Source organism: Puntigrus tetrazona, unplaced genomic scaffold (assembly GCF_018831695.1).
Source record: "Puntigrus tetrazona isolate hp1 unplaced genomic scaffold, ASM1883169v1 S000000116, whole genome shotgun sequence".
Taxonomy (NCBI): Eukaryota; Metazoa; Chordata; class Actinopteri; order Cypriniformes; family Cyprinidae; genus Puntigrus; species Puntigrus tetrazona.
The window spans coordinates 1,069,649-1,095,782 of NW_025047793.1; the positions used below are offsets into that span (position 1 = coordinate 1,069,649).

Genomic DNA, 26,134 nt, shown 5'->3' on the forward strand with positions numbered 1-26,134 from the left:
ACCCCCTAAAGGACATTATGATAAAAAGAAAGTGATGCGAGAAAAAACATTTGCGTTCCCTTTCAAACCTGTTGCATTTTCTCGTAAAACTTTACCTTCACTTGCAATAGCACTGGAATATATATATGTTTGCGAGCGAATGTTAAAGTTTTCCAAGTGAGCATTGCAAAATCATCCCTCCCCTTATCTTATCTCCAGAAGTTTGACACACTTCAACCGCTATGAGTGGTTTGTGACTTAAATCTATCGTCCCGAAGCAGGTTACAAGAACATTCCCCCGTCCTGGATGAGGTCAGATGAATGCTGAGCTTCTCCCGAGGGAAGGTCAGGGGGAAATTATACTCCCCCAGAGTTCAAGAGAACATTCTCCTGCCCCGGTTTCCCCCGTCTGAACAATTACATGCTTCTGAAGCCCTGTTACACAGGCTGTTAAAAGCACCACCGTAACCCGCCTCAATAAACACGTTGAAGACGAGCGGCGCGAGAGAGCTGTAGCTCAGGTACGAATCTCTTTAAAGAGATTCCCGACTCAAAAACACACGATTGCGGCTATTCTTACACAAACATAGACGGGGATACGTGTGCAACCGAACCCTAGCTCTCACACACATGGTAAGATCATTAGCGGGCTCGTCTTACCACAAACTAACAGGCCATCTCAACCTACGGTGAGAACAAAAGGACACAGTGTGAGCGTGTCTGTCTGTTTCCTGCTGTTCTACCGACGGGTCCAACATAACCAGACATCCAGAGAAAGACTTAAGGCCAGATCCTGTTGTAACACAGGCCCGGCCAACGGAAGGCGGTTTGAATCAGAACATTCCAGAACTTTGCCCACCTGGGTCTTAACATACTCATAACGCTTCAGAAAGCTTTAATGACAGAGCAGCTTCGGCTAAAGACTGTAATTTAGGTCTTAAAACACACACACACACACTGGGCAGCATTCGCCCCTCTGATTAGGATGTGGGATCACCACAACGTCACGTGATTGGTCAGTGGTCAGTGTGATCGGCCAATCGGTGGTGTGAATAGGAGAATGTGTGCGCTATATCAGTATCAGGCAAGTCTGTTATTAGTGATCCTGACCGCATGAGTAACAGACTGGAGATCCGCCACCAGACTAGTGATAGTGTGTAGATTCCTTCACTCTGCCGTCATGGTCTAGCCGTTACTGCGAACAAAGAAAACTCTCCAAAAATTGAATAAATAAATAAATGGCATGTTGCTTGGTTGTGGGCAGTTGCTATGGGGTTTCTAGGGTGTTGCTGAGGAGGTGTGAGTGGTTGCTGTGCATTGTTAGGTTTCTGAGGTATTGTAGGAGATTGCGGGAGATTGTTGGTAGTTGCTAGGTGGTCGCTGGGCAATGTTAGGTGGTTTCTGAGGTGTTTCGAGAGGTTGCTACAGTAGAACGTTTCAGATGCTATGGCATCGCTAGGGAGTTTTGGGAGGTTCCTAGGTGTTTTAGGTGGTTTCTAAGGTGTTTTGTGCGGTTGCTATGGCATTGTTACAGGTTTCAGGAGTTCTATGGGTAGTTGCTAGGGTATTGTGGGAGGTTACTAGGTCATAGCTATGAAGTTTCTAGGATATTTTGGAAAGATTGTAGGGCATTGTTAGATGGTTTTGGGGGTCTGGGCTGTTGGTAGGGCTCGGAAGTTTCTAGGTTGGTTCTGAGTAGTTGTGGGTAGTAAAAGTATATAATATATACATATATGTATATGAATATAATATGGGTATGACAATAGTGACGCCTGACTAACTGAATTAAATAGACATAACATAAATACAACTAATAAGGTCCTTACACACCAAAATGTTCATATATACGTTTGTTTGTGTATTCTTTCCTATCAAAATGTGAAAATAAATCTGCTACAATTTTTTTTTTTTTTAATGATAGGCAAAAGATTCAGAGACAGTCTGTAAACGTGATTGACACAACCTGAGGTTTTTATTTTTAACAAAAAAATATTATTGCCTTTTGAAAAGTTCCACTTTGAACGTTATTAAACTGCCATTGAGTTGAAAGATGAGATAATTGGTCCCGACTGCTGCCGTGTCATTAAACGGCGCTTACCATTTGCCTGCCTCACATGTGTCTCTGACTTTTTAATTTATTTTTTTATTACAGAATCCTTTGCGCAAGAATCAGCCTTTTCACGGAACATTAGCAACCCTCCATCCAGTTATCTTTAAACAATTCCCCAGAGATCCACCCCGGCAGACGTATTTTACGGCACCTGCCAGTCAAAACGACAGGAAAGTATGTGAAAACCTGAGAAAGGAAGAACGGATGGAGGGAAAAGGAGGACGAGCGAAGGATGTGGAACAAATGGAACCTCATAAAAGGTACCAATAAGAGCGAGCCAGGCCCGCCAATTATGCGGCAGCGCTCTTTGCTCCGCCCCCCTCGGCATGGAGGTGTGTGTTAGACTCGTAGCTCCACCCAGCACAGCTGCTGCGGGCTGATAGACAGCCTGTTACCTCAACCCAACATACACACATCATTAAAACCCGACGGCACACAGACCTCACTCTTTTCTTCTGTCCCTCGCTCCCGAGTCCTGCTCAATCACACTTTTCTGTATAAAACTCTCAAACACAAGACGCTGAAGCCAAAGCACACAAAGGAATCTAAGATCAGCTCTCAGAAGAGTTTTGTCTCACACACTCCTTCTGTGGGGTGGCAGGAGGTTGTGATAAAAATGACCGGCACCATGCGTCTCCTCGCGGCCGTTTCTCTGATCCTGACTCTCAGCTCCGCAAGCGCAGAATCCACCGGTGAGTACACTAACTTTCCTTAATAGCTTCAAATGTGGCTTTAATCCTTGACTAGTTAAGCCACCTGTGAGCGTTTAAGTTCATTTTACGGTACTTTTATTGCAATTTTCTCACTGTTTCTATGTCTGTCTCGTAAAAATCTCACACTGAGCTGAATATCTCAGTTTAAAAGTGTCTGGTTTCTAAATGGTTTCTTTTTTCCTCACTTTTCTTTCCTCTCTCTTGCTCTGTATCCCACATTTTCTTGTCATCTCTTTTTCTGATTTTTCAATATATCCGTCCCAACAATTTGGATACGTTTATCACAAAGCATCAGGCTCCGATTTAGATTTTTGGTAATTGCCTGTGTGTATGAGAGAGCGAGCTAAAGTGTGTGTGTGTGTGTGTGTGTGTGTGTGAGAGAGAGAGAGAGAGAGAGAGTGTGTGAGAACGGTAGTTCATTCTGGGCTATAGAAATCATAATGTCTTTTGCAGCAAGGATGAGATTGCATTATTTTATTGAATCTGAAAGGCGGACACATAATACTTAAAAAAAAAAAACCCACACACACACACACACACACACACACACACACAGTACTTCCACCTACCAGACCATAAACACTGCCTCTTTTTAATGTCCATGTAGTATATACTTCGAGACATGTGACTGTTTGAACATTAAAATGACAAATAATACATGAAGTCAGATCACACATGTTGGCAATCATGTCCAGCACGTAAATATTTCAGCACACCATCTGTGGACAGAAATGATGCTTCTGAGCAACAAACAGCTCTTTGAAATGAGCAAACTATACTCTTACTTCACAAGAAAGCGAAGATAAACAAAAAGCACAACAAAAGCCTTGGTTTTTGTGGGAATATTGCTTAGTTGTATTGATGTGCTGATTGCTAAAGCATGAAAATGAGAGTCAGACCATCTCTCTCGGTTAAAGTATTGGGAAAGACGTCATCCTCGAGTCATTAACATTTTTTCATACAGCATTATGTTTGCCTGTTCAGCCAATGGCACGCTTCCATCGCCATAACAACCAACATCTGTATTTGACATCCGGCAGTGACACCGCAACGGCTGTCCATTCACCTGCTTTCCATGAAGTTTTCCAATGAAAATGTTCAATGGATAAGATCCAGTTCGATCCCTGTCAATTTCAGTTATACAAACCAAGACCAGTTGCTTGAGTTACAGGAGTTTCTGTTTAAAAACTCGAGATATTAATCTGAAATTCGAGTATTTTTCTGCTTATTTTTGTCTAACGTTGCTCACCAATTTGTATGTCACTCATCAAGCCATTCGATGCCAAAACATTCAAAATCCGAATGCGTTTAAATGCCATTACACTTTTGGTTACAGTCAAGCTGTGTTATGCTTTAAAAAAACAACTAATTCTTGGCATTTGCAAACTTTAAAGAACTACAAATATTTGTTTGCCCACACGCAAGCGGCTAAATAAACAGGAACAGTATTTACAGTCTAACAGAAATGACATCAACCTGGGCATCACTCCCAGCATGCATTAGTCTGAGAAACAACTACATGTTTGTGAGCAATATGCTTTGTGTTTGACTAACACTTATATAATGTTTTTCCTGCAGTGTATAACCTCTTAACGTCGCCGGACTGCCTGCCGGATCTGCTGCACGGAGGTTTGGCCGAGCAGGGAGTAACAGAGCTCTTTATTCTCACCACCTTCCGTCTCCAGCCTCGAACCGGAAACACCATATTCAGTCTCTACAATCCACGAGACAACAGCAAGTACTTTGAGTTTTCTGTGCTCGGGAAACTCAACAAAGGTGGGTGAACTTTGACTATACTATACTTTTGAAGTTTAAGTGGTCGTGATCTGCCTTTGTTTTTTGCGTCGCACTGTTCTCTGAGGTCCACTTACATTTATTTTTACACCAAAAAACAAGTCATATGCTATTTTCTGTGCTGTTTGTTTAACCCCCTCACATGCACGGCGGGTTGTAAATTCAGAAGTAAACCCCCATCTGCTATGATTGATCAATCTTTTTGAAAATCACGTGTTGGATCGTGCCTGGTTTGCAAGCAAATGCACGGTAAAATGAAGTGAATAAAGCAAATAAAGTGGTTGCAGACACTATCTGCCACTTAATTAGCAATAAAGTCCATCAAATCAAGTTCATCATTTAGTTTCTGCACAGACCTGAGTTTGCCTCTGTTGTCTATCACCTGCTCCGTGCTCAATCTGTGGGCATGGCTAAACAGCAGCGATGTAGAAGCAGGTGTTGATCATGTTCTGCAGAGGCGGTGTGTAGCCACACTATTACATTATACACTGGCAGATTCCACTAGTTGTTTTGACAGATTGGCCTTGATATATAGAGTTATGAAACTTACAGAAAGTTTTTGGAGCGCAATATATATATATAAAAAGATCAAGGGAATTTATATTTTTCAGTTCATGACCCCTGAAAACGCAAAAATCTGTCATTAATTATACTGTAAAAAAAACGTACAGTGAAAAACTGGCAGCTGTGGTTGCCGGAATTGTACCGTAAAAAAATACAGTAACGTTTTTGGTTTTACAGTTAAGTTAACCGTACAGTTAAATACTGTGATTTCGTTAACTGATATAATGTTAATATACCGACCTATTAAAGTACTGAAATCAGTTTTCTACCTTTGAAATAAGCTGCTAACCACCAAATGCAGGTGGTGATGAGAAAGTCACACGATGAACCAAAGCCCAACAAAAACTCGTAAAACTGAAATATGCAATGAACATATTCAAGCCTAATAAACATAACTGATTAGGAAGACTAAGTTCAAATTCAAACAAAATTTGAAATGGATTGCAGGGAATTCTGGAAACTGCATTTTTTCCTGTAAATTTTTTTGTGCTTTGTTCATCTTTGGAACACAAATTGAGATTTTTGGGTTAAATCAGATAGCTATCATTTCAGTTGTGTTGCTTCCTATGAAGGGTCAGATCACCCTCTGATTTCTACAAACATCTTAATTTGTGTTCTGAAGATGAATGGGATGTCTTATGGGTTTGGAACAACACGAGGGTGAGTAATTAATGACAGAATTCACATTTAATGGTGAACTAACCCTTTAAGAGTTAAGATTAAATATTCGATATGGGCGTCATTTGTTTTGTCACGAACTATAAACATTTGCATTCCACTTTGACCTGAAAATAAGTTTTAAGCTCTACTTTTCAGGTAATGGATAAAAACAAAAGAGCTATCATCAAAAATATAGAAACTCACATTATCTGTCTCTGTAGCTACTTTACGGTACCTGCGCAGAGATGGTAGGATGAGTACCGTCACCTTCAACAACCTGAAACTGGCTGATGGTGAGAAGCACCGCCTTCTCTTCCATCTGAAGGGACTGGAGGTGGGCCAACCAAGAGGTTTCCCGCACAACCAGGGGGCGTTACCGGTGCCTGGGGTGGAGCTCCACCTGGACTGCAGGCTGGTGGAGACGCTGAGAGATTTACCAGCTGTGTTTAACGGCCTAAACAATAACCAGGGAGTGGAGCTCAAAACTATGCTGGGGAAAGCACAAGTATACAACATACTTTAGTTCTACACTCACAAGCTGAGAGATATATTTGGAGGTCTTCATTGCACGCGTTAATACACTAACATATAAACTCCCCATTGTGCTCTTTCTGTTTCTGATTGGCAGGAGGAGTTGGAGGAGCTCAAACTGGCATACGGTGATTCAGTGGAAAATGTTGCATCGCTGCAGGACTGCCACACTCATCAGAGCGACTCCGTACAGACTTTAGGTAATTTTTACATTTTCTGAAGAAAAAGTTTGCAGATCTGCCACCACAATGCTCGAGTTATTGGTGGTTGCCAGGGTGTTGCTAGAGTGTTCTGATTGGTTGCTAGGGATTTCTTTACAAATAAAGCATTTTCCAGTGGCATCAGCAAATGTTGATGACAGTCAGAAAATCTGCTCAAATAGTGAGTGCACCTTTAAAGAAGAGATGAAGTAGAAGAAAAAATGTGAATCAATTGTTTTTCTGCTAAAATGATAAGATCGGCATTTTTGTTGTTTATAAAGGTCTAAACACGAAACAGCTCACAAATCAGATGCTGGAGCTGACAAAGGTCATTAATGAGCTGAAAGATGTTCTTATTCAGCAGGTAAGGTCTCCCTGATAATCACCCTTTTGTTTAATGTTTATAATTTCCACCATCCCTTATTTACAAGGTTTTTTTGTGTTTGCACGCATGTTTACAGGTGAAGGAAACATCTTTCCTCAGAAACACCATCTCTGAGTGCCAGGCCTGTGGTAAGACGTCACGAGGAACAAGACGTGCATGATATGCATGAGTTTGTTGGTGCAGATATCCAGATAAAAAACACAAACAAGACGTTTTTAGTGTCCACAAATATCCATGGCAACGTCTCAAACAAAATACTCCAGTCATGACTTCAAAGTCACCAAATCTGAAGCAGATCTGAAGCAGGAGTGCAATCACGGAGTGTTCAATTACAGATGTATCATGAATGCTTTCAACCACAACATAAATGCTAAATATGATTGGTTAATTCTAGGGCTTGAAGGAGCGGAGGTGGTGAAACCAAAGTGCACTCCTGGAGTGTGTTTCCGGGATGACATGTGTATAGAAACAGCTGAAGGGGTGGAGTGCGGCCCATGCCCTGATGGATACACTGGAGACGGATACAGCTGTGATGACGTTGATGAGGTACGTATCTGTTCAAGGGATCATATCTTCTGGTATAGCCCGAAGAAGGTGATTAATTGAAATGGTGTTCATAAATGTTATAATGATTCGAGTTTGAATAATCTTCTGAAATAAAACTAGTTCTAGGAAACAAGGTGAACTCATTTTGATAGGATGGTATAGAGTTAAACCGGAACCAATGGGAGAGAAAAGAACCATGAGCAAGAATTCAGTCTCAGGGTTGAAGAAATGTCATTGCCGTGCACGTTTGTGTCTATTGCAGTGCCAGTTTAATCCCTGCTTCCCTGGCGTGAGGTGTGTGAACATGGCGCCAGGTTTCCGCTGTGAGGCATGTCCTCTTGGATTCACCGGCAAACCACTGGAGGGTGTTGGTGTGGCTTATGCACAAACACACAAGCAGGTACATCATTGATGACTTGGTGCACTTTCGCATGTTTGTGTCACAGTTCACTAATGCATTAAGCTTTATGCAAAGTGAAGCACCACTGTGTTCAATGCATATGTTGTAAAGCAAAGTTTATACAGATTTTTGTTGCACAGCCAACGATTTATCTCCGAATTCCTATATTTCATTAGGTGTGTGATGATATCGACGAGTGTAAAGGACCAGATAACGGAGGATGCACCCCTAACTCCGTCTGTGTGAATTCTGTGGTGAGAATGGACCTGTTAAGAAATGCATCTCTGTGATGCAAAGTGCCATTATGTGTCACTCAGAATGCGAAGCAAAAGAATAGTTCCTTAAAATGTGTTATCTTGTGTAGGGATCATATCAATGTGGCCGATGTAAGACCGGATTTACAGGTGACCAGATTAGAGGATGCAAGCCAGAGAAAAGCTGCGGAAACCGCCTACAGAATCCTTGTGACCCCAATGCGCAGTGCATAGAGGAAAGAGATGGCACCATCACATGCCAGGTACCCTTTCGACGCACACACATACGTATGACAGGCATTATGCTCAAGGGCAAATGCTCAAGGTGTGTTTGTGTACTAGTGTGGCATTGGATGGGCTGGAAACGGTTATCTCTGCGGTAAGGACACTGACATCGATGGGTACCCTGATGAGAAGCTGCGCTGCCGAGACCCAACCTGCAGAAAGGTAACTATGGCAACAATGCAATCATTATTGACTTGCTTTGGGCTCTGGGAGAGATGATTCATATTGTTTGCTTAATACCAGGACAACTGTGTTACCGTTCCAAACTCGGGACAAGAGGACGCAGATGGCGACGGGAAAGGCGATGCTTGTGACCCAGATGCAGATGGAGATGGAATACTTAATGAGCAGGTAATTGAACACATTTTTGCCGTGGCTGTTTATATGCAATGCAGAATCTCACTCCAATTCCTTTAAAACCCTCTGGTTATGAAATAAACCTCTCTCTTCTATACATGTATGGATATTTTAGGATAACTGCTGGCTGACGCCAAATATAAATCAACTAAACAGTGATAAGGACAGCCATGGCGATGCATGTGACAACTGTATCCGAGTGGATAACCCAGACCAGAGAGACACAGATTCGGATGGCCTCGGAGATGCATGCGATGATGACATGGATGGAGATGGTAAAATCTAAAGCCCTAAATGCCTTGTGCAAACAAAAGGTTTGTCTTTTGTGTTTCTGGTACTAAATCATACCGATTGTCGTCTTGTATTGATTGTCAGGGTTGAAAAACTTCCTGGATAACTGCCAGCGAGTGAAAAATCGTGACCAGCTGGATCGTGATGGGGATGGGGTGGGAGATGCCTGTGATAGCTGTCCTGACATCCCAAATCCTAATCAGGTGCATGATTGGCAGACAACTATATATTCCTCAAATGCTGTACTTTTGTACTACGATAAATATTTACAAACATTCGTCTTCTTCCCAGTCTGACATTGACAATGATCTTGTCGGAGATTCTTGCGACACAAATCAAGATAGGTATGAAATGGTCCAACACTTGTGCAATAGAGACCCAGCTATTTTGTTTCTTACCTAATAATAAATTATCAGACAATACTGTAAAATTTCTGTTGACATATCTCCAAGCGCTACTGAGATATCATTTCTTGTATCCTTCAGTGATGGTGACGGTCACCAAGATAGCAAAGACAACTGCCCGCTGGTAATGAACAGCTCCCAGCTGGACACAGATAAAGACGGACTGGGAGATGAATGTGACGATGATGATGATAATGACGGTATTCCTGACACACTCCCTCCTGGACCAGATAACTGCCGGTTGGTGCCCAACCCTGACCAAATAGATGACAACAGTTGAGTACACCACTAATCCTTAATGGGACACATGTGCTGTATGTTATTCTGTGATCGTCTTCTCACCTTGTTTTTCTTCACTGGAACAATACATGGAAAGCAGAGTGTCCATAGAACGAAAACTAAAATGAACAGTAATCGTCAAACTCTATAATACATAGCTGACATATGACTTTGGACTGTCTTCCAAGTCTTCTAAAGCCCTATAATACCTTTGTGTAAGAAACAGGAATATCCCATTATTCTCAGAAAGTCTTGCATTTTTCGTTACAGGAATCATTTTTTAAACATCCTTCACTCACCTGTTAATTTCTCCACAGATGATGGAGTGGGCGACATATGCGAATCAGACTTTGACCAAGACAAGGTCATCGACAGGATCGATAACTGCCCAGAAAATGCAGAGATCACACTCACAGACTTCAGAGCCTATCAGACAGTTGTACTTGACCCAGAGGGCGATGCTCAGATTGACCCCAACTGGGTGGTTCTTAACCAGGTGACAGATCAGCGAAAGAAGCATAGAATTTAATACAGAAAACTGTGTTTGAGACATGCAATGCTGACGTATCCTTTGCCTTGCTTCAAAGGGAATGGAGATTGTCCAGACTATGAATAGTGACCCTGGCCTTGCTGTTGGTGAGCTGATGCATCTCTGTCCAGCATGGGTAATGATATGTTAAATGATTTCTATGGATGATGCAACTCCCCTCTCCAATGACCAGGTTACACGGCATTCAGCGGTGTCGATTTCGAGGGAACCTTCCATGTGAATACGGTGACTGATGACGACTATGCCGGCTTCATCTTTGGCTACCAAGACTCTTCCAGTTTCTATGTGGTGATGTGGAAGCAAACGGAGCAGACGTACTGGCAGGCCACACCCTTCAGAGCCGTAGCTGAACCCGGCATTCAGCTGAAGGTTGATAAGCCACATTTTGTGAGACGTTTATGAGAACGTCTTGCAGGGAATTAAAATAACTCTATTTTTGTCTCATGCTCTTAGGCCGTGAAGTCCAAGACTGGTCCAGGAGAGCATTTGAGGAACTCTCTCTGGCATACAGGAGACACTAATGATCAGGTGCGTCTCCTGTGGAAGGATCCAAGAAACGTTGGCTGGAAGGATAAGGTATCATACCGCTGGTACCTGCAGCACCGCCCGCAAGTCGGATACATCAGGTGAGCCAATCAATATTCAGGTTAAGTTTGAAGCCAAGCAAGCTGTTACTTGACAAAGAAAATTGTGTGTATTTAGGGTTCGTTTCTATGAGGGATCAGAGCTTGTGGCAGATTCTGGGGTGACAATTGATACCACAATGAGAGGAGGAAGACTGGGAGTGTTCTGCTTCTCTCAAGAGAACATCATCTGGTCAAACTTGAAGTACCGCTGCAATGGTGAGAACACAAACATTAGCATTTATGATGTTACAAAACTATTTCTGTTTCATATACACAACTCTCTTTTCCAGACACCATTCCAGAGGACTTCCAGGAGTTCAGTACGCAACATGGCATGGACCCCCTGTAAATAATTCCCATAATGCTATGTTCATAAGGCACACAGTCCTATGTGTGTCTCTGAAAGTGTGAAACACATTTGTACACAATGTGTGTGTAGAATTGGGATACGTGTATACACAATGTGTATGCCATTTTGTAAATCAACTTTTTTTTACTTTGTTTACTCTGGTCAAAAAACTTCAGTTACATCATATAACATTTAGATAAGAGATGAACAGTATTTTCTGTTATCAGTCCGTTAGAAGTTACAGTTATCAGCCGCCTGCCTAGAATGCAGGTAGATTTGCATCAAGTCATTATAAAGAGAACATTTACAAGAAAGGATGACGCATATTAAGATAAATGATAAGAAAATAAGAGTCTCTCATTCCTGTTTGGCACCAATAAAAGAATCATTTCAAGATATGTGACGACATTTTGCATCAGTCTGTCCTATGTATGACTGTATGACTTCCATCTGACTAAGATTTGTATGTTCTGTGGCTCAGAAACAATAGCCCCGTTTCAAAATAACCAGGTTATCCTCTAAAGTAGCTTCCCAAATGAAATTAAACCATATTAATGATCTGAAATTGGGAGACTTGATTCACCATAGAGAAATAAATAAAATACTGGTGAATTTAAAGTTTATATCTTGAATTCCCTTTAGTTTAGCCATATTTGATTAGAACAGTAATGCACTCTGATATTATGGTACTGTATATTTGAAAGATGCATGTGATGATACCTTACAACTTGGCTGAAAGCCATCTTAATTACGCCGGCTGCCATGAGGAATAAGCTTATGATGCCTAAAATGTTGTTTTGGCAGGCATTTCCGTAGGGCTTGGGCCAGGGCTCATGTTCGATGGCCACGAAAGATACGTTTGTTCACATGAGAGGCCGTTTGCTCTTAGTGAGTTAGTTAACAGCACGAGTAAAGAGTCTCTCCTGCTGTTTCTGCTCTTAGCTCATGCTAACCTCAGCAGTTCTTGCCTCGCTTCACATTCCTCCTGTATGTGGAAGCTGTTTTATTAGAGCTTTTAAATGTTCTACCACGACAGCTCAGAACATTTCCACAACATGCTCAGCAGATGGCAGCATGTCCACGACGTTCACTGGCTTCTGCTGCGAGCTATTATTAGAACAGTCTGTTCTCTTTACCATGTTCTCCCTTCTCCCACCGTTCCTCACGTCTCCGTTTCCCATCTGAATATTAATGTTTTCAAGACAATCCCTTGGTCTGTTAACAAATCTTAGTTGAATTCCTTAACAAAGCAGTGGATTATGAAAATAGTTACACAACCAAAATGAGTCTGACTTGAGAGGTGCCGTCAAATGCCACTTTACTCATTATGAATCACCCCCCGTAACCTTTACTGAGAGAGACGGAGGGAGAAACAGTGAGCACAGAAGGAGAAGGTGGTGTAGGAAGAGCCGAACCTGTGAATATCACTCCTCTGCGACACGTAGCTTATCCTACAACACATACACATACGATAAAACGGGGGAAAGGTTAGAAAGACTATGTGTGGGATGGTAAATATTGTCCAAAAACGTATGATTTCTTTCATTATTTGACTAGTTAAAATGGTAATGTAGTAGGCTAGTATCAAGCTTAGTGACTGTATCATTTCGGTAGCTATTAACATATTCATATACCATTGTATTTAGGCCCATCTGTCACTTTGAAATATTAAAATAGCTGTGTCCATAACATGGTAAGATATTTAAATTTTTGTGAAGATTTTAAATAAAGATTTTGTGTTTTTACATGGTTACTGGTTGTAACCAAGTGTTCATACTTAGGATTTAATACATCAGTGATAGGCTACTTAAATTGTTTCAATAGATGTGCTATTTCGTTATCAGGTGTATAATTTTCATCTACAGGAAGATATAAAATAAATATATCATAGACAAGACCAAAACATCATGAAAACTGTGGAGATGGGGTAATGAGACCATGCAGAAGCACCCATGCGTCCCAACAACTGCCTAGCAACATGCTAAAAACAGCCATATTTTCTATAGAAATTAATAAATATATTTTTATGTACTCTTTTATGAACGCTTTATCCGTTAAAACGATTAACTCGCTGGACATCCCTCAATAGCTCGGACCTTGTTTGATAGATGGTTTCTAAATCAAACGGGAACTAATTTAGGAGCCCCTCAGTCGATGCTAATAACGGTCACTTGCACTGAGCGCGAATAATGAGGGCGCGAAAATTACGCGGCACAGTTGGGCATCCGCCGGTCACGAGCCCAGAGTTATTATTAAAAGCACGAGATCACGACTTCTTACGAGCCCCTGCTGAGCTTCTCTCCGCAGCAGCACAATGTTCCCTGAACGTCCTCGACACTGCGCTAGCACGATGTTCCCTCACAAGCATGTTCACACCTGATCTCGCGTCCATCTATCCAGACACAACGGAAATGTCCGGCCGGCGAGAACAACGGATTTCGAAGTGTCTTTCGCACCAATCGGCTCGGTCTCCCTGCTTTTCCTCTCTACTTTTCCAAAATGGACGAAATCTGACTTAGAGATTCTCTGACGTTGCTGACAGGGACACGTACACCAAATTTGTCCAATTTTCCGGTACCAGCGGGAATCCTGAAGCATCTTTCGCCCGTGATTGGCTGAACGCGTAACGTCTGAGGAAATATGGCCATTTATGTACTGGGGAATGCGCGCCAATTCACCTGCACGCGCGTTGCGTAATGCGACATTCCCCAAGGCTCCGCTTTAATGCATTAGCGGTCGGTTAACGTCTAGGACGAGTCTGCGAATGCGCCAAGACGTTTTATTCCCGTGGAGATGGGAACATCGAACCGTCACCGTGGCGAGCACGAAGAACTATTCGTCCCCGAGCCACCAGACTCGACGATCACACGCTAATTGCCTGTAATTGCATGTGTGGGTGAAGCTGCAGGCTTCGGTTTTAATTGCACTTTTGACACAAAGGGGACACTGAAGTGTGCGTGTGCACAGCTAAATTCTAATAAAACTTTATTGCTTGCTCAAAGCATCAGACATGGTTTGACTTTTAATAATAAAACTGATATTCAAGCATAGATCTTCCCACACGTGGCCAAGGCTTTCAACCAGGCGTCAATATACAGTACAAACCAGTCACCATTTGAAGTGGACCAAAACCTTTCATCAAAGAGGACCTACAACATAAAAGCATTTTGTCTCCGATTAACTATTTTGATCCACTTCAAATGCTGACTACTGCATTATGAAAATGTATAAATAATAATCCATTTAAAATTATAATTTGAAAAGTGTTTATTTAGGGTTATAACCAAAGAATCCCAAAGCCAGGCATTGATTGTGTTTAGTTAGTTGAAGACTTTTTTCCCCCAGATATCAATTATAGTTTGAGTTTCTTAGCAGCTCTATCAAACATGTCTCTTCCAAATAAGCTAATAAATAAATAAGCTCTCATGCATTTTGAAAAAAAATATATATATAAATATATAAAATGTGCATATTTTCCAGCGTTCATCTGCTGTAATCCTCGCCTTTTATATGCATGATTTTTTCGTGCTCATTTACTACCATTCTTTGCGAAAATCCATCGTCATTGTCATTCACAACTTTCAATCCAAAAACCTGGCCGACAAGCCAAAAGAACAGTCTGTAACAGGAGACCAATTTAGGATGGAAGGATGGAGGGAGGAAGGGAGGGATGAGACTCATTGTGAATTCCGGAAGCGCTCCTCCACATGGAGAGGTGGGCTGCCACATCCGCGTGATGCTCATCTCCATCCGCAGCGGCACCGAGCGTGGATTGGTGGGCACGCGGTATTCCCTCTCGTGTACGTGGAGAAGGGGCGTGCTCGGGGAAGCTCGGTCACGCAGCGTGGGCGCTGTGTGTAGAGCGCGGGTATAAAAGCGCGAGCAGAGCGGCGGGAGATGCAGCAGACAGCAGCTCAAACAGCTCAAGCGCTCGGCTCACAATCACCGGCAGCGGCAGCGGCATCATGGTTCTCATCTGGACTCAGTTCGGCGTCAAACACAAGAATGTCAAGTGCAAAGTGCGAGTGATCCACGGAGAGGAGGGATGGACCTCAGAGGTGAGATGATGCTAAAATGTGTCTGCATCTATATTCTCCACTACATAATGTATGCACTCACAGACTTTGAGTGTTCATTATATGTTGGACAATATAGAGGTATATATTAAATGCATCTCTATATTCTCCAATGTGTAAATCTTTATATGCATATTATATATTTCTAAATTGTTACACGTGTCTTTATATTTTCATAATACTCGAGGTCTGTTGTATAATGAAAAATATGAAGATGTATTGAACTCTATATTCCCCACTAAATAAGATGCATATCGGTTTACATATTGGAGAACATATGATTTTTATTTATAACTCTGTATTCTTCGCTACAAGATTGTAAGTTTATAGGTTTGTACTATATAGACTGTGCATATATATGCGAGTGGAGAATGTACTTTAAATGAAAATATAATATATCTGTTATATAAATGATATATGCTTATACATATATATATATATATATATATATATATACATACAGACATAGGCTATATGTATGTCTTCAAATGACTAATTTAAAAATGTAAAAATTGCTCACTAAAAGTAATAATACTATGGGGACTCCCTGTATGTCCTGCCTGAACCAAGAAACTTCATCTTTTTATTTGGGATCAACCTGTGTAGGTGAACCAAGGAGAGCTAGAAATCATTCATATTCTAAACTCCTGCCATCTGTGTGTGTGTGTGTGTGTGTGTGTGTAGGAGGTGCGTGAGGAACCCGAAGTGTCTAGCCCCCCGTCCTCTCCGGAGTGTGTGGATTACTACTCTGTGCTCGGCGTGTCGAGTGACTCTAACGAGGAGGAGATCAGACGGGCGTACAAGCGTCTGGCGCTCCGTTACCACCCAGACAAGAACTCAGACGCAGACGCCGAGGACAAATTCAAACAGATTGCACAAGCCTACGACGTTCTGACGGACCCAGAGAAACGCAGTGTCTATGATCAACAAGGTGAGATTAAACATGTTCAACATGCACGCACCTGCGGGTCAGAAAGTGCAGCGCTAATTTCAAACGCACACAGAGTTCAGTGGGTTCTCACGACCCCAGCTGAACCGATCCACACGCTCGCAGTGCTGGGTGCAAATATCTGCAAACATGATCAATTATTTATCCGTGCTTTAACCAGCGCGTGAACCCTTTTAGCTTTCGCGAAAACTAATAAAATCTCTTTCGTCTTCAAGGTTTGACCAAAGGGGGCGTGACCCCAGCTGGGAACAAAAGCGACCCCTCCCACAGCTCCTCGAAAGCCGACGCCCACTCCTGGCGCGTGTTCTTCAACTTCGAGCTCGACTCCGACGACGACCTGTTTAACCCCTTCCTGAGAAACCCCCTGCCCAACCTCAGCCGGCAGCACGGAAACAGGGGCGGGCCTAAGCCGTCGGGCGCGGCCGAAGTTCACGAGCTCCTCGTGTCACTGGAGGACATTTTGGTGGGCGTGACGAAGCGCGTGAAAGTGACTCGCCTCCGGCAGACAGACAAACACGCGCTGAGGCCGGAGGAGCGCGTGTTCGACGTGGAGGTGAAGAAGGGCTGGAAGGAGGGCACCAGGATCACCTTCCCCAAGGAGGGCCATCAGATGCTCGGCCACGCCCCTAACGACCTGGCCTTCGTTATCAAGGAGAAGCAGCACGCCCATTTCAGACGAGACGGCTCGCATATTGTGTACACCGCCACCATCACGCTGCGAGAGGTGAGATGCGTTTGTGTGTGTGTGTGTGTGTACGCGTCTGTGTGTGCATGGCGGTACGAAATGTTCCCTCGCAGTCGCCGGTACTCAATAAGCCTCTGCAGAGAGCTGCATCTAAATTTAGCATCTCTCCCCCGCAGCCTTAGCGCACACACTCTCACACACTCTCACACACCACCTCCTCAGCTCTCAGCGGCGTCTCACACACATTCTGTCATTCTCTCCTCTCCAGCAGTGGATCTTATTTTGCCTATACGCCCTCACGTATCCATTTTCTATGAATAGAGCTGTAATAATATCTACAGAGCGTGATGACAAATATAATAGCGATGTATACATAAGACGGTAAACTATGATTTCCAACCAGAACTCTTTACACCAATAAACAATAGAAACGGTTCATCGTTTTGAACACCGTTGGGTAACACTTCTTAGTAGCCAAGGGTTTATTGATCGTTTGATACCAACAATCTTCACCTGGCTAAAAAACATTCAGTCCATATTTGGCCGATATCGGCTGATATACTGCTAATATATTCACAAGGCAGCAAACACTTAACTAGCCAAGCAGGCATTGATACCAAATATCTTAAAATGGCCAATTATTGGGTCTGTTTTGCCATTTCGAGATTATTGTCTCTCATCACCGAGCCTGATTTGAAATAATTGGCCTGGTTGAAATATCAGGAAATGCTTAGTCCATATATGGTCATTTTAAGATTCTCGGTAACTGGTTAGCCAATTTTCATAAGACAGCAGACTAGAATGAATTAGTTTCTTAAAAAATATCATAAATGACTCGGCCGGTTAACTAAAGTGAATCATCGACTCACTAGACGCCAGATTTGGGCATGGGCTCTTCAACTTTTCCTTCTTTCCAGCTCATTTCCATTTTTACCTTCCACACCAAACCTCTCGCCCCAGTTTGCTCTCTCTCTCTCTCGTTCTCCACATCCACTTCATCTCTCTCCTCCCACGCTTCCCCTCCCGTCCCCCGCAGACTGGAGCATCATTGAGAAATGAGAGCGATTAGCGGCTCTTTTCTGCCGTTGCATAACTGTAATGTTCAATCTGTCTGGCCTATATTCCCGCCCGCGTTCGTACTCGCGTTATATAAAAGCATCATATATAGACAAGTGGATTAGACCTCCTAACATACGCCGGAGGGGCATTATAGCTCGAACCACTGCAGCTGGTGATATAACAGATCGTATCTCAAGACAAAGAGAGTCGATACGGACCAAATCAAAGCAGAGTTTAACGGTTTTCTCTCTTTGTGTTTCCTCCAGGCTCTGTGTGGGTGTACGGTTAACGTCCCCACGCTTGACGGACAGACGAAGCCCCTCCCATGCAGTGACGTCATCAAGCCCGGCTCGTTGAGGAGGCTTATAGGGGAGGGGCTTCCGCGGGCCAAGAACCCCGCCCAGCGCGGAGACCTGCTGGTCGAATTCCAAGTGGTTTTCCCTGACCGCATTCCCCCGAGCAGCAAAGAAATCATCAAACACAGCTTGGGACAGTGTTAGCTGAAGAAACCCATCTGATTCGGCGGTTTGTCTCTGTGAGGCACACGCACTCGAGTGTGAGACGGGATGCTCACACAGACTCATTGCATATGGGTATGTAATACCTGCGTACAGAGACGAGGTGTTTGAGAAAACACGCCTGCACTGAGGGTGCTTCTCTGAAGTGTTAGCATACTTCTTTAACCATGACGACCTTGTACTCACGTACAGAACTGTCAGTGATTTAGTCTCTATGAGAGATCCCTGTGTCATGTTCCAATGAATTATTTGTATAGAGAAAATGTGGATTTCAGATATGACCTGGCATGTATGATGAACGCATGTTTTGTAAGCAGAAATAAAGTTTTATTAATGAAATCGCTGCTGTCTTTAATGTGTGTCGAGCGCTTCGCTGATAAAAGATGAACAGTTAATGCATCAAATTAAATATGAAAACGTTCAAAAAAGTGTTTATTATATGCACACACGCACTGCATTAAATATTGAATATTTAAATGATTCATTAGTTAACAGTATTTACCCTAGTAGTCCTTCCTCAAAAAATTACTTTATCCATCCTTTATCTCTTCATGTGTATTATCTTCATGTTTCTCACCAGAAAGGCTCTGCTCTGCCGATCTGAATACTAATAAACACGAAAGCTATGCGAGGTCATGGCGCGGTTGATTAAAACCCGGCAGCTACCGTAAAGTTTGAGCCTTTAAATATTTAATATGCATGCTTTTAATAGTTTCAAAGCCTGCTGTATATTCCCTGCCGCTTTCTGAAGATGGAAATAGTTCTCCACGGGAAAAACTAATCAGGAACACATCCAAGAGTTGTTCACGTACAAAAAAAAAAAGATAAAATCTGCTGGAAAAAATGCCCCAATGCACAAAAATGGTCTACAAATGGCAGGAGCCTGAAAACATCAGAAGCTGATTTCTTAGCATTCATTAGAAAACCTTTCCATAAAGAAGAACAAGCAAACTTAAAGGAACATTTCAAAATGTTATGAAAACATAATATAATATAATACGGACCTAAAAGGCACCTTAAAGTAATATGCATGTTTTTTGTGAACTTTTATGCAAATGATATGAAGGAACCGCCTCGAGCTTCTTTCTTTTTTCTAAGGGAGTGCTGTATTCTGGACGTGTTTGGCAGCGCTCCTCTCAAGCTCAACAGACTGCTGTTCACAGGAAATGTGCAAATATATGAAGTGTGTGAGCGAGAAGAACATTGTCTGGTGTCAGTCATAGCCCGACACTCACACTTACTCAGAACAGGGTCAGAGAGGCTGTTTTTAGCAGGGTGCGATCCTAGATAGTTCCTAGAAAAACTAAAAAAGCCAATTGGAAATCTGAAGTTGTACTGTTTGCACTAAAGCCACTGTCATGCAGCTCATGAGCGTTCACAGCACATACAGAGAGCGTGTGTCATATTCCCCGTGGAAACATTACTCATTTCTAAACCGCTTCAGATAAAGCCGTAATTATGAGTACTTAAGAGACCGTCCAGAGGGCATCGAGGTTAGGTTCGCATTTTAAATATGTCTTTGACGGCTTCAAAGCAATAAGATGTACAGGGTTTGTGATTGCATTTACATGAACAAAAAGTCTAATGACTAATGAAACTACAATCATAATCTAGACTACACTGCCCTCTCTCGGAGTCAGCCATTCATTGCATGATAAGAACTTAACATTTCCTAAAACCAAGAACCAAACTGTTCTAACAAAACATAGTGAGATAACAGCGTTACTTATATACTGTTATATTTTCAGTATTTTCAGTTTTCAATTCATTTAATAGCTTCTGATGCTTTTTATACTTTAATATAGTTTTAATTTCAGTTTAGTTGTAGTTTTTTAGTTAGCTGGCAATTCATTTCATCTAATATTATTATGGCACTTCAGCTTTATTTCAATTTGAATTTGAATTATTTTAATTTAAAAATTGTAATATATTTAATTAACACTAACAGATATATATATATATATATATATATATATATATATATATATATATATATATATATATATATATATATTTTTTGCATTGGTTTACAAGAAGGATATCAAGAGGTAACTCTGACAGAAGCATTAAAAACATCTAAATATTAACATTTTATTCATGCAGTCACTAACTCATTATTTCCTCATAATCCACACACAGGAGAGCCTCACACAAGCCCTTGATTTCTCCTGAAACAGTCGCACGAGTGCTTTTACTCGTTTATCTTCACACAGACGACTCGATGCACCCGAGAGCTTCAGGTCTCTGAGGTAAGACTGAGGTAAGACTGAGGACTTGTTTCAAAGTGTGGGTGAAAAGCCCAAGCTCTTGACGCACTCTGGCGGAATTAATTGAAGTCAATGGGGCGCAGCTGCGCTTCAACCGTCGGCCGTCGGTTTTACTCATTTTATTGATATTATTTTACACATAAACATAAATAATCCGAAGCGTAATTGAGCAGACATCAAACGCGCACCGTTTTGTCCTGATCTGTGATGAAATGTCGCAGCTGGGGTCGGCTGTGCCCTCATCAAACTTACCCGAGGGCCTCCCGGCGTCCAGTTTGGCCCTCCTGATCCTGGTGCTCATTCCCTGCGTCCTCCTGCTGCTGCTCCTCAACTGTCTGTTCGTGGGATACAAGCTGATCCGCATGACCCAGAGGAAGAGGGACCGCTGCGGCGAGGAGATGTCGCTCGCGCACTCGTCGTTTTCCGGGCGCCAGAGAGTCACCCGCTTCTCCCGCGAGCCTCTGTTCGGCCCGAACCGAAAGACCAACTACGTGTCGGTGTCGGAGCCGATGCTGGCGCCTCCCATCACCTCGTCCCTGACCTCCTCGGCGGAGAGAAGGGCCACCGGGCAGCGCGCAGGGTACACCGGGTCCGACTGGAGGACGAGCGCCCCGGTTCTGCTGCGGTCCAGCGACTCGGACACGGAGAGAGCCAACACGGTGCCACCGAACTCACCAGCGGTGCGTGCGACTCCCAGTGGGGTAGGGTCAAACACAGCAAACCGCTAAAAATATTCTCTTCTGCTAAGTTGAGCATTAATGGAAGACGTCTGATGATGCCTTATTATAAAAGAATGGTGATGTGGCATGTTCACTGCTTTTTGCACGTTACAGCATGCCATAGATTGAGATAAATGATGGGAAAAGTTTGATACTATGGCTCTTTTAAATGAAAATAAATGTAGAACTAGGATCATTTGACATTCTCAAATAGTGGCTATTTATATATGCGGTGATACCTTAGCACCATATTCAATAATATCAGATTTGTTTCGACGATGACAGGCTATATTATAGGAAAATATACCTAGCTGATTTAATACACTGAAGTGTTCATTCAAAACTTGATTCATTTGCCATTTTCGTGTAGTAGGGTGGGATTGTAACGTACAAAAAGCATGCTATTACTGTATTGCCATAGGCTTGTTTTGACTGATATACTATAGGAAAGGTTCTTTGAAATGGAAATGCAAATCTATTCTCATATGATGAGTATTTACGTATCACTGTAATGTCCAAAAAGTACTGTATTTACCATAGTACCATATCCAGTAGCGCTTAATTGTTTTGATTATGCTTTACAGGAAAATACATTTTTAATAGTTAATTTCAAACTGTGTAGTGGAAGTTCACATAGCACCAGAACGTCCAAAAAGTGTGCCATTACCTTAGAACCAGATCCAGAACACCACAGATTTAAGGAAAATGACTACATGCTTTGTTTATGGAGTAAGACATGGGTGGCACGAGTGAAATATTCACAAACACCGATTCCAGATGACATTTAGCTATATATCAGACTACTTTTAGATCTTATTGTACCAGATACAAAGCCAAAGGCAATAAAAATATATTCCATTCCTTACTTATTAAACTTGGGTTCACGAAGCCTTTTGATGTTTGAAAGATGAAAGCCTGCCAAAGACTTTTGTGAATAACACAGTCAATAAAAAAAGGGACCGTAGTCTGATTTTTTAAAAAAAGTAAGTAATTATTGGATTTTTTGAATCTGATCGGTTACTATCCAGCACTGGTCTCCATGTTCTACTTATCTCCACCCAGTTTATTAGGTTTAGTATCTGATGAGGTTTTGGGTGAAATGCGAGCTTTTATCTGCTCTGGTTCCAGTTTTCGATGCGGATGACTTGCATGCGTAGAAGCAGCACCATGGAGCTGGAGAACGCTCCTCTGGATAAGATCCACGTCGAATGCGAGTCTGCCAGCATCATCCGGCCGGAGAACTCGTGTTACGTGGCGTCGTCGAGCCCCTCGGCTCGGGGTTCAGGCCTGGACAGTGACTTCGGAGCCAGCGCAGGTCAGTTTTATCATCTTGAGAAGCTCTAACTACACACACAGCATCTCACTGGAGCTCTGTTCATTCAGGTGTATCTCTGCGCATCCTTTCCGTGGACAGCGACGGCTTCTCGGCCTCGGCCTGGGCGTCCGCTCTGGAATGGGATTATTACGACCCAAGCTACGTCACTCAGAACCACATCCCGAAGCACAGACCTCACGCACCACCCATCACCACCAAACAGTACTGGGTCTAGAGCCCGGAGAACTCCAGAACAAGACTCGATTCAGCCGTTCTCGCTCTAGAACTTCAGTTGAGCCGAGTCTAGTGCACTTCAACATGTTCCCTTGCTGTTTTAACTGCAACACATCACGTTATCAAATCACTCTCACGATTAAAAATTAACCCCTTCACGATCACAGCTTACTTCTGCAGCGACTCCAGAACCAGGTTTGTTCATAGAATCACCTCACTCTTGAGCTCACTTTAACCCCTTTCACACCGCACTCGTTTCTCACGGTTTTCTTCATTTCTGTGTTCACATGCGGTTCTCGGAGTTACTGAGTTCTTCAGAAGAGGATGTTTTGAGTATTTCACTTTTGACACGCTACACACTCTTGTATTTGTAAAGAAAAAAAAAAGCACTTAGTGCTTGAATAATAAAGTTTTAAACTACAGGGTCTCCTTTTTTTGCTGTGAACATCTCATGCAGTTACTTTAATATCAGAAGAGATAGAGAGCTGATCTTGATTAAAGCTCAAAAACCAACTAACTTCACACTACTTCTCATGATTGAAGCTTATGCTCATTAAGTGTTTGAGACAAGAAAAAAAAAGTATTCAGAAACTTTTCAAACACCACTTTTTATTGGAAACGGTTTATGAGGAGCTGGACGCAGCCACTGCTGCCCGGCGGGGTTTGGGCACGGTTCCCTCACGGAATCCATTTCTGAAACACAAGAGAAACGTCTGTCAAGATAACGCCTCAGCTTCTCACCCACAGCCCCAAGGACGAGTACAAACCCATATTAAATCAAGTCCCTCTTAACGGTTTCATAAACCTGATCCTGAGAGAGCTTACCTCAGTATAAAATCATTATCACTGGACAGTCATTTGTTCAGACATTTATTTTTGGACATCATTGGTAAGCCACTGTACAAAAGCTAAACTTAATGTTTCCCTGACCCTGCTTTAATGCCAGAATACACAAACGGGTAAAACCCCCCAAAACTGAAGGCATCTCGAGCAGCCCGCTCACCTGAACCTGCGGAAAACGACCTTCAGGTGTCTCATGCGGCCGGTTCCTGTGGTGCTGCGCCTCTTAGCCTTCACGCTCCAGTTGTCTACAAACAAAAACCATTCCACGTCAAGCGCATGAAAATAAAACAATCCTTCAGCAGAGCGTGAACACCTCCAGCTCACCTCAGACCTAACATGTTATCACTGGACAGTCATTTGTTCAGACATTTATTTTTGGACATCACTGGTAAGCTTGGAGACACCCAACAGAACAGCATTTGTTCACCCACAAATAGAAATTAGCTTCAAGGCATTTTAATTTTAAGCCATCGCAACCGTTCAAAGAGTCCATAATAATGCTGAGAATTAAAATGCTCCTTATTCAGAAGAGATGACTTTCCACAGGAGAAAGCGATGTTATAGAAGTCTTGATGGATTTGTCTCTTATAAAACTGCTAGATTGGAGTGGCGTGGAGGTTTTTAAAACCATTTATTCTGACGGCACCCATTCACTGCAGAGCAAGCCACGCAAATAAATATATTCCCCATGAAGAAACTAACTCCTGTGTGTCTTGAACGGCATTTTTCCATTTCTGGGTGAACCGATTCTTCTCCAGCATGAAGTCCTGCAGCGCACCGATGGAGCCCAGCACTGAACGCTGATAGTTCATCAAGACACTTACACTTTCTCTTGCGCTTGGCAGGGTAGCCGCACTTCCCGCAGGTGGACTTCTGCAGGTGATACGCCTTGGATCCACAGCGGCGGCACAGGGTGTGCGTCTTATTATGACGCTTACCGAAAGATGACGTACCCTTCGTCTGAAAAACAAGAAATTGATCTCAGATTACTGCTCTTCTTCATACGACCGCTCTCTTAAAACACAGCATTCATGCACGCTCAGACAATATAACGCCTATGTAGGCAGCTCACTACATTCCGAGATGTTGTCTAACTAGGCCGCCAGCTTAGAAAGAGCTAGATAAATGAGTGTAGACTATGACACACAATAAGTATGTTTAGAAACATTAATGGCAAAAAGAAACTATAACTTCCAAACGAACCTGTTCAGGAAGGGAAGCTCACTTAGGGAATATCTAGGAAGTCGTCTTAATAGACTCTACAGCCTAGCATGTTTGCAGAAAGGCTAATCACGGAGTTCGTGCCACGGAAGTCTCTGGGAAAACTAATTCGCTTCGCAAAGCTTTAATTTACACGTTTAAACAGTTTGGGTCATATTAACAACAATATTAATAATAATAAAAAACACGTGTGAGATTCGCTTAAACGAACGCCGGCGGGAGTTCAGGGCTAACCGGTATAACACGTAGAACTGTATGGAAGGCTAAGAGACATGCTAACCGTAAAGAATATCTATAATCTCTCGCTATCGAGGAATCACAGACATAATGGATGATATTGAGCCTTGAATATATATGCTTGCAGTATTATTAACGGCGGTGATTGAAGACGAGCCATGAATCAGATGTTAGAGGATTTTGAGGGCAAGGCGCTGCCAAACTCACCATCTTTCCTCAGAGTTGGTTCGAAAGAGACCGGAAGAGACGTCGGTGTACCATTAAAACTCCACCGGCGCGCTTTCGGTGCAACAAATAAATACGTCCCCCTGCTAGCTGCACCGCGGTCTTCTTCATTCACGACGAGAACAAATAAACATACAATAATTATTTCAGTTGGAACAGGAATAAAACATCGTATTTGCAGAGGTTAGATTTAGAGGAAATATTTAACGTAGTAAGCTATAAGTGGGCCTAGCCTGTTAAAAAACAGAAAACACAAAACAGTGTATGTGTGTGTTCATTGCTTTGGAAACAAAGCCAACGAGTTTTATTGATTTATCTTTTACAAATGGTCCTTAAAAGGGCTCACAGACACCGCCATCATAAACATAAATTACAGACTTGCCAAAAACATCTGGTCTCAAAAGGTCCCTGAGACGGACAGAAAACAACAAAAACTAAATCTAAATGACCTTCATAAGGCTGCCACAAGACTCTCTGGATGGAAAGGCAACTCTTTCCCAGGCACTTCA

At 42.6% G+C, this 26,134-nt stretch overlaps 4 protein-coding genes and 2 non-coding genes across 7 annotated transcripts; 3 read left to right on the top strand and 3 right to left on the bottom strand.

Annotated features, from left to right (window-relative positions):
- Window positions 1-2,480: 2,480 nt before the first annotated feature.
- On the top strand, window positions 2,481-11,675 carry thbs4b (thrombospondin 4b). Its single transcript, XM_043229862.1, has 22 exons — window positions 2,481-2,781; window positions 4,381-4,578; window positions 6,042-6,325; window positions 6,449-6,551; window positions 6,833-6,915; window positions 7,013-7,064; window positions 7,331-7,482; window positions 7,745-7,882; window positions 8,059-8,136; window positions 8,247-8,399; window positions 8,479-8,583; window positions 8,665-8,772; window positions 8,894-9,053; window positions 9,154-9,272; window positions 9,361-9,413; window positions 9,555-9,748; window positions 10,070-10,248; window positions 10,340-10,388; window positions 10,475-10,671; window positions 10,756-10,928; window positions 11,005-11,144; window positions 11,219-11,675. Exons 1-22 carry the CDS (start codon window positions 2,706-2,708, stop codon window positions 11,275-11,277), a joined length of 2,853 nt encoding a protein of 950 aa, XP_043085797.1. The 5' UTR covers window positions 2,481-2,705; the 3' UTR covers window positions 11,278-11,675.
- Window positions 11,676-15,168: 3,493 nt separating this feature from the next.
- On the top strand, window positions 15,169-18,903 carry zgc:122979 (uncharacterized protein LOC641576 homolog). Its single transcript, XM_043229868.1, has 4 exons — window positions 15,169-15,335; window positions 16,038-16,284; window positions 16,518-17,026; window positions 18,313-18,903. Exons 1-4 carry the CDS (start codon window positions 15,243-15,245, stop codon window positions 18,544-18,546), a joined length of 1,083 nt encoding a protein of 360 aa, XP_043085803.1. The 5' UTR covers window positions 15,169-15,242; the 3' UTR covers window positions 18,547-18,903.
- A 1,968-nt stretch (window positions 18,904-20,871) lies between these two features.
- Window positions 20,872-23,560, top strand: hwa (huluwa). Of its 2 annotated transcripts, none has more exons than XM_043229871.1 (3): window positions 20,872-21,511; window positions 22,679-22,865; window positions 22,934-23,560. In XM_043229871.1, exons 1-3 carry the CDS (start codon window positions 21,044-21,046, stop codon window positions 23,098-23,100), a joined length of 822 nt encoding a protein of 273 aa, XP_043085806.1. In that variant the 5' UTR covers window positions 20,872-21,043; the 3' UTR covers window positions 23,101-23,560. The 2 variants fall into 2 exon arrangements, with proteins under 2 accessions (XP_043085806.1, XP_043085805.1); XM_043229870.1 differs by having other exon boundaries at window positions 20,874-21,532.
- Window positions 23,561-23,688: 128 nt separating this feature from the next.
- Window positions 23,689-25,745, bottom strand: rpl37 (ribosomal protein L37). The gene is made up of 4 exons (XM_043229872.1): window positions 25,608-25,745; window positions 24,767-24,902; window positions 24,103-24,187; window positions 23,689-23,792 (listed from the first exon to the last, which is right to left on the bottom strand). The coding sequence occupies exons 1-4, from the start codon at window positions 25,608-25,610 to the stop codon at window positions 23,723-23,725; spliced, it is 294 nt and encodes a 97-aa protein (XP_043085807.1). The 5' UTR covers window positions 25,611-25,745; the 3' UTR covers window positions 23,689-23,722.
- Window positions 23,918-23,995, bottom strand: LOC122332601. Its single transcript, XR_006248501.1, has one exon. It is a non-coding gene; the product is annotated as a small nucleolar RNA SNORD72 (small nucleolar RNA).
- LOC122332602 lies at window positions 24,260-24,337 on the bottom strand. Its single transcript, XR_006248502.1, has one exon. It is a non-coding gene; the product is annotated as a small nucleolar RNA SNORD72 (small nucleolar RNA).
- Window positions 25,746-26,134: the final 389 nt, after the last annotated feature.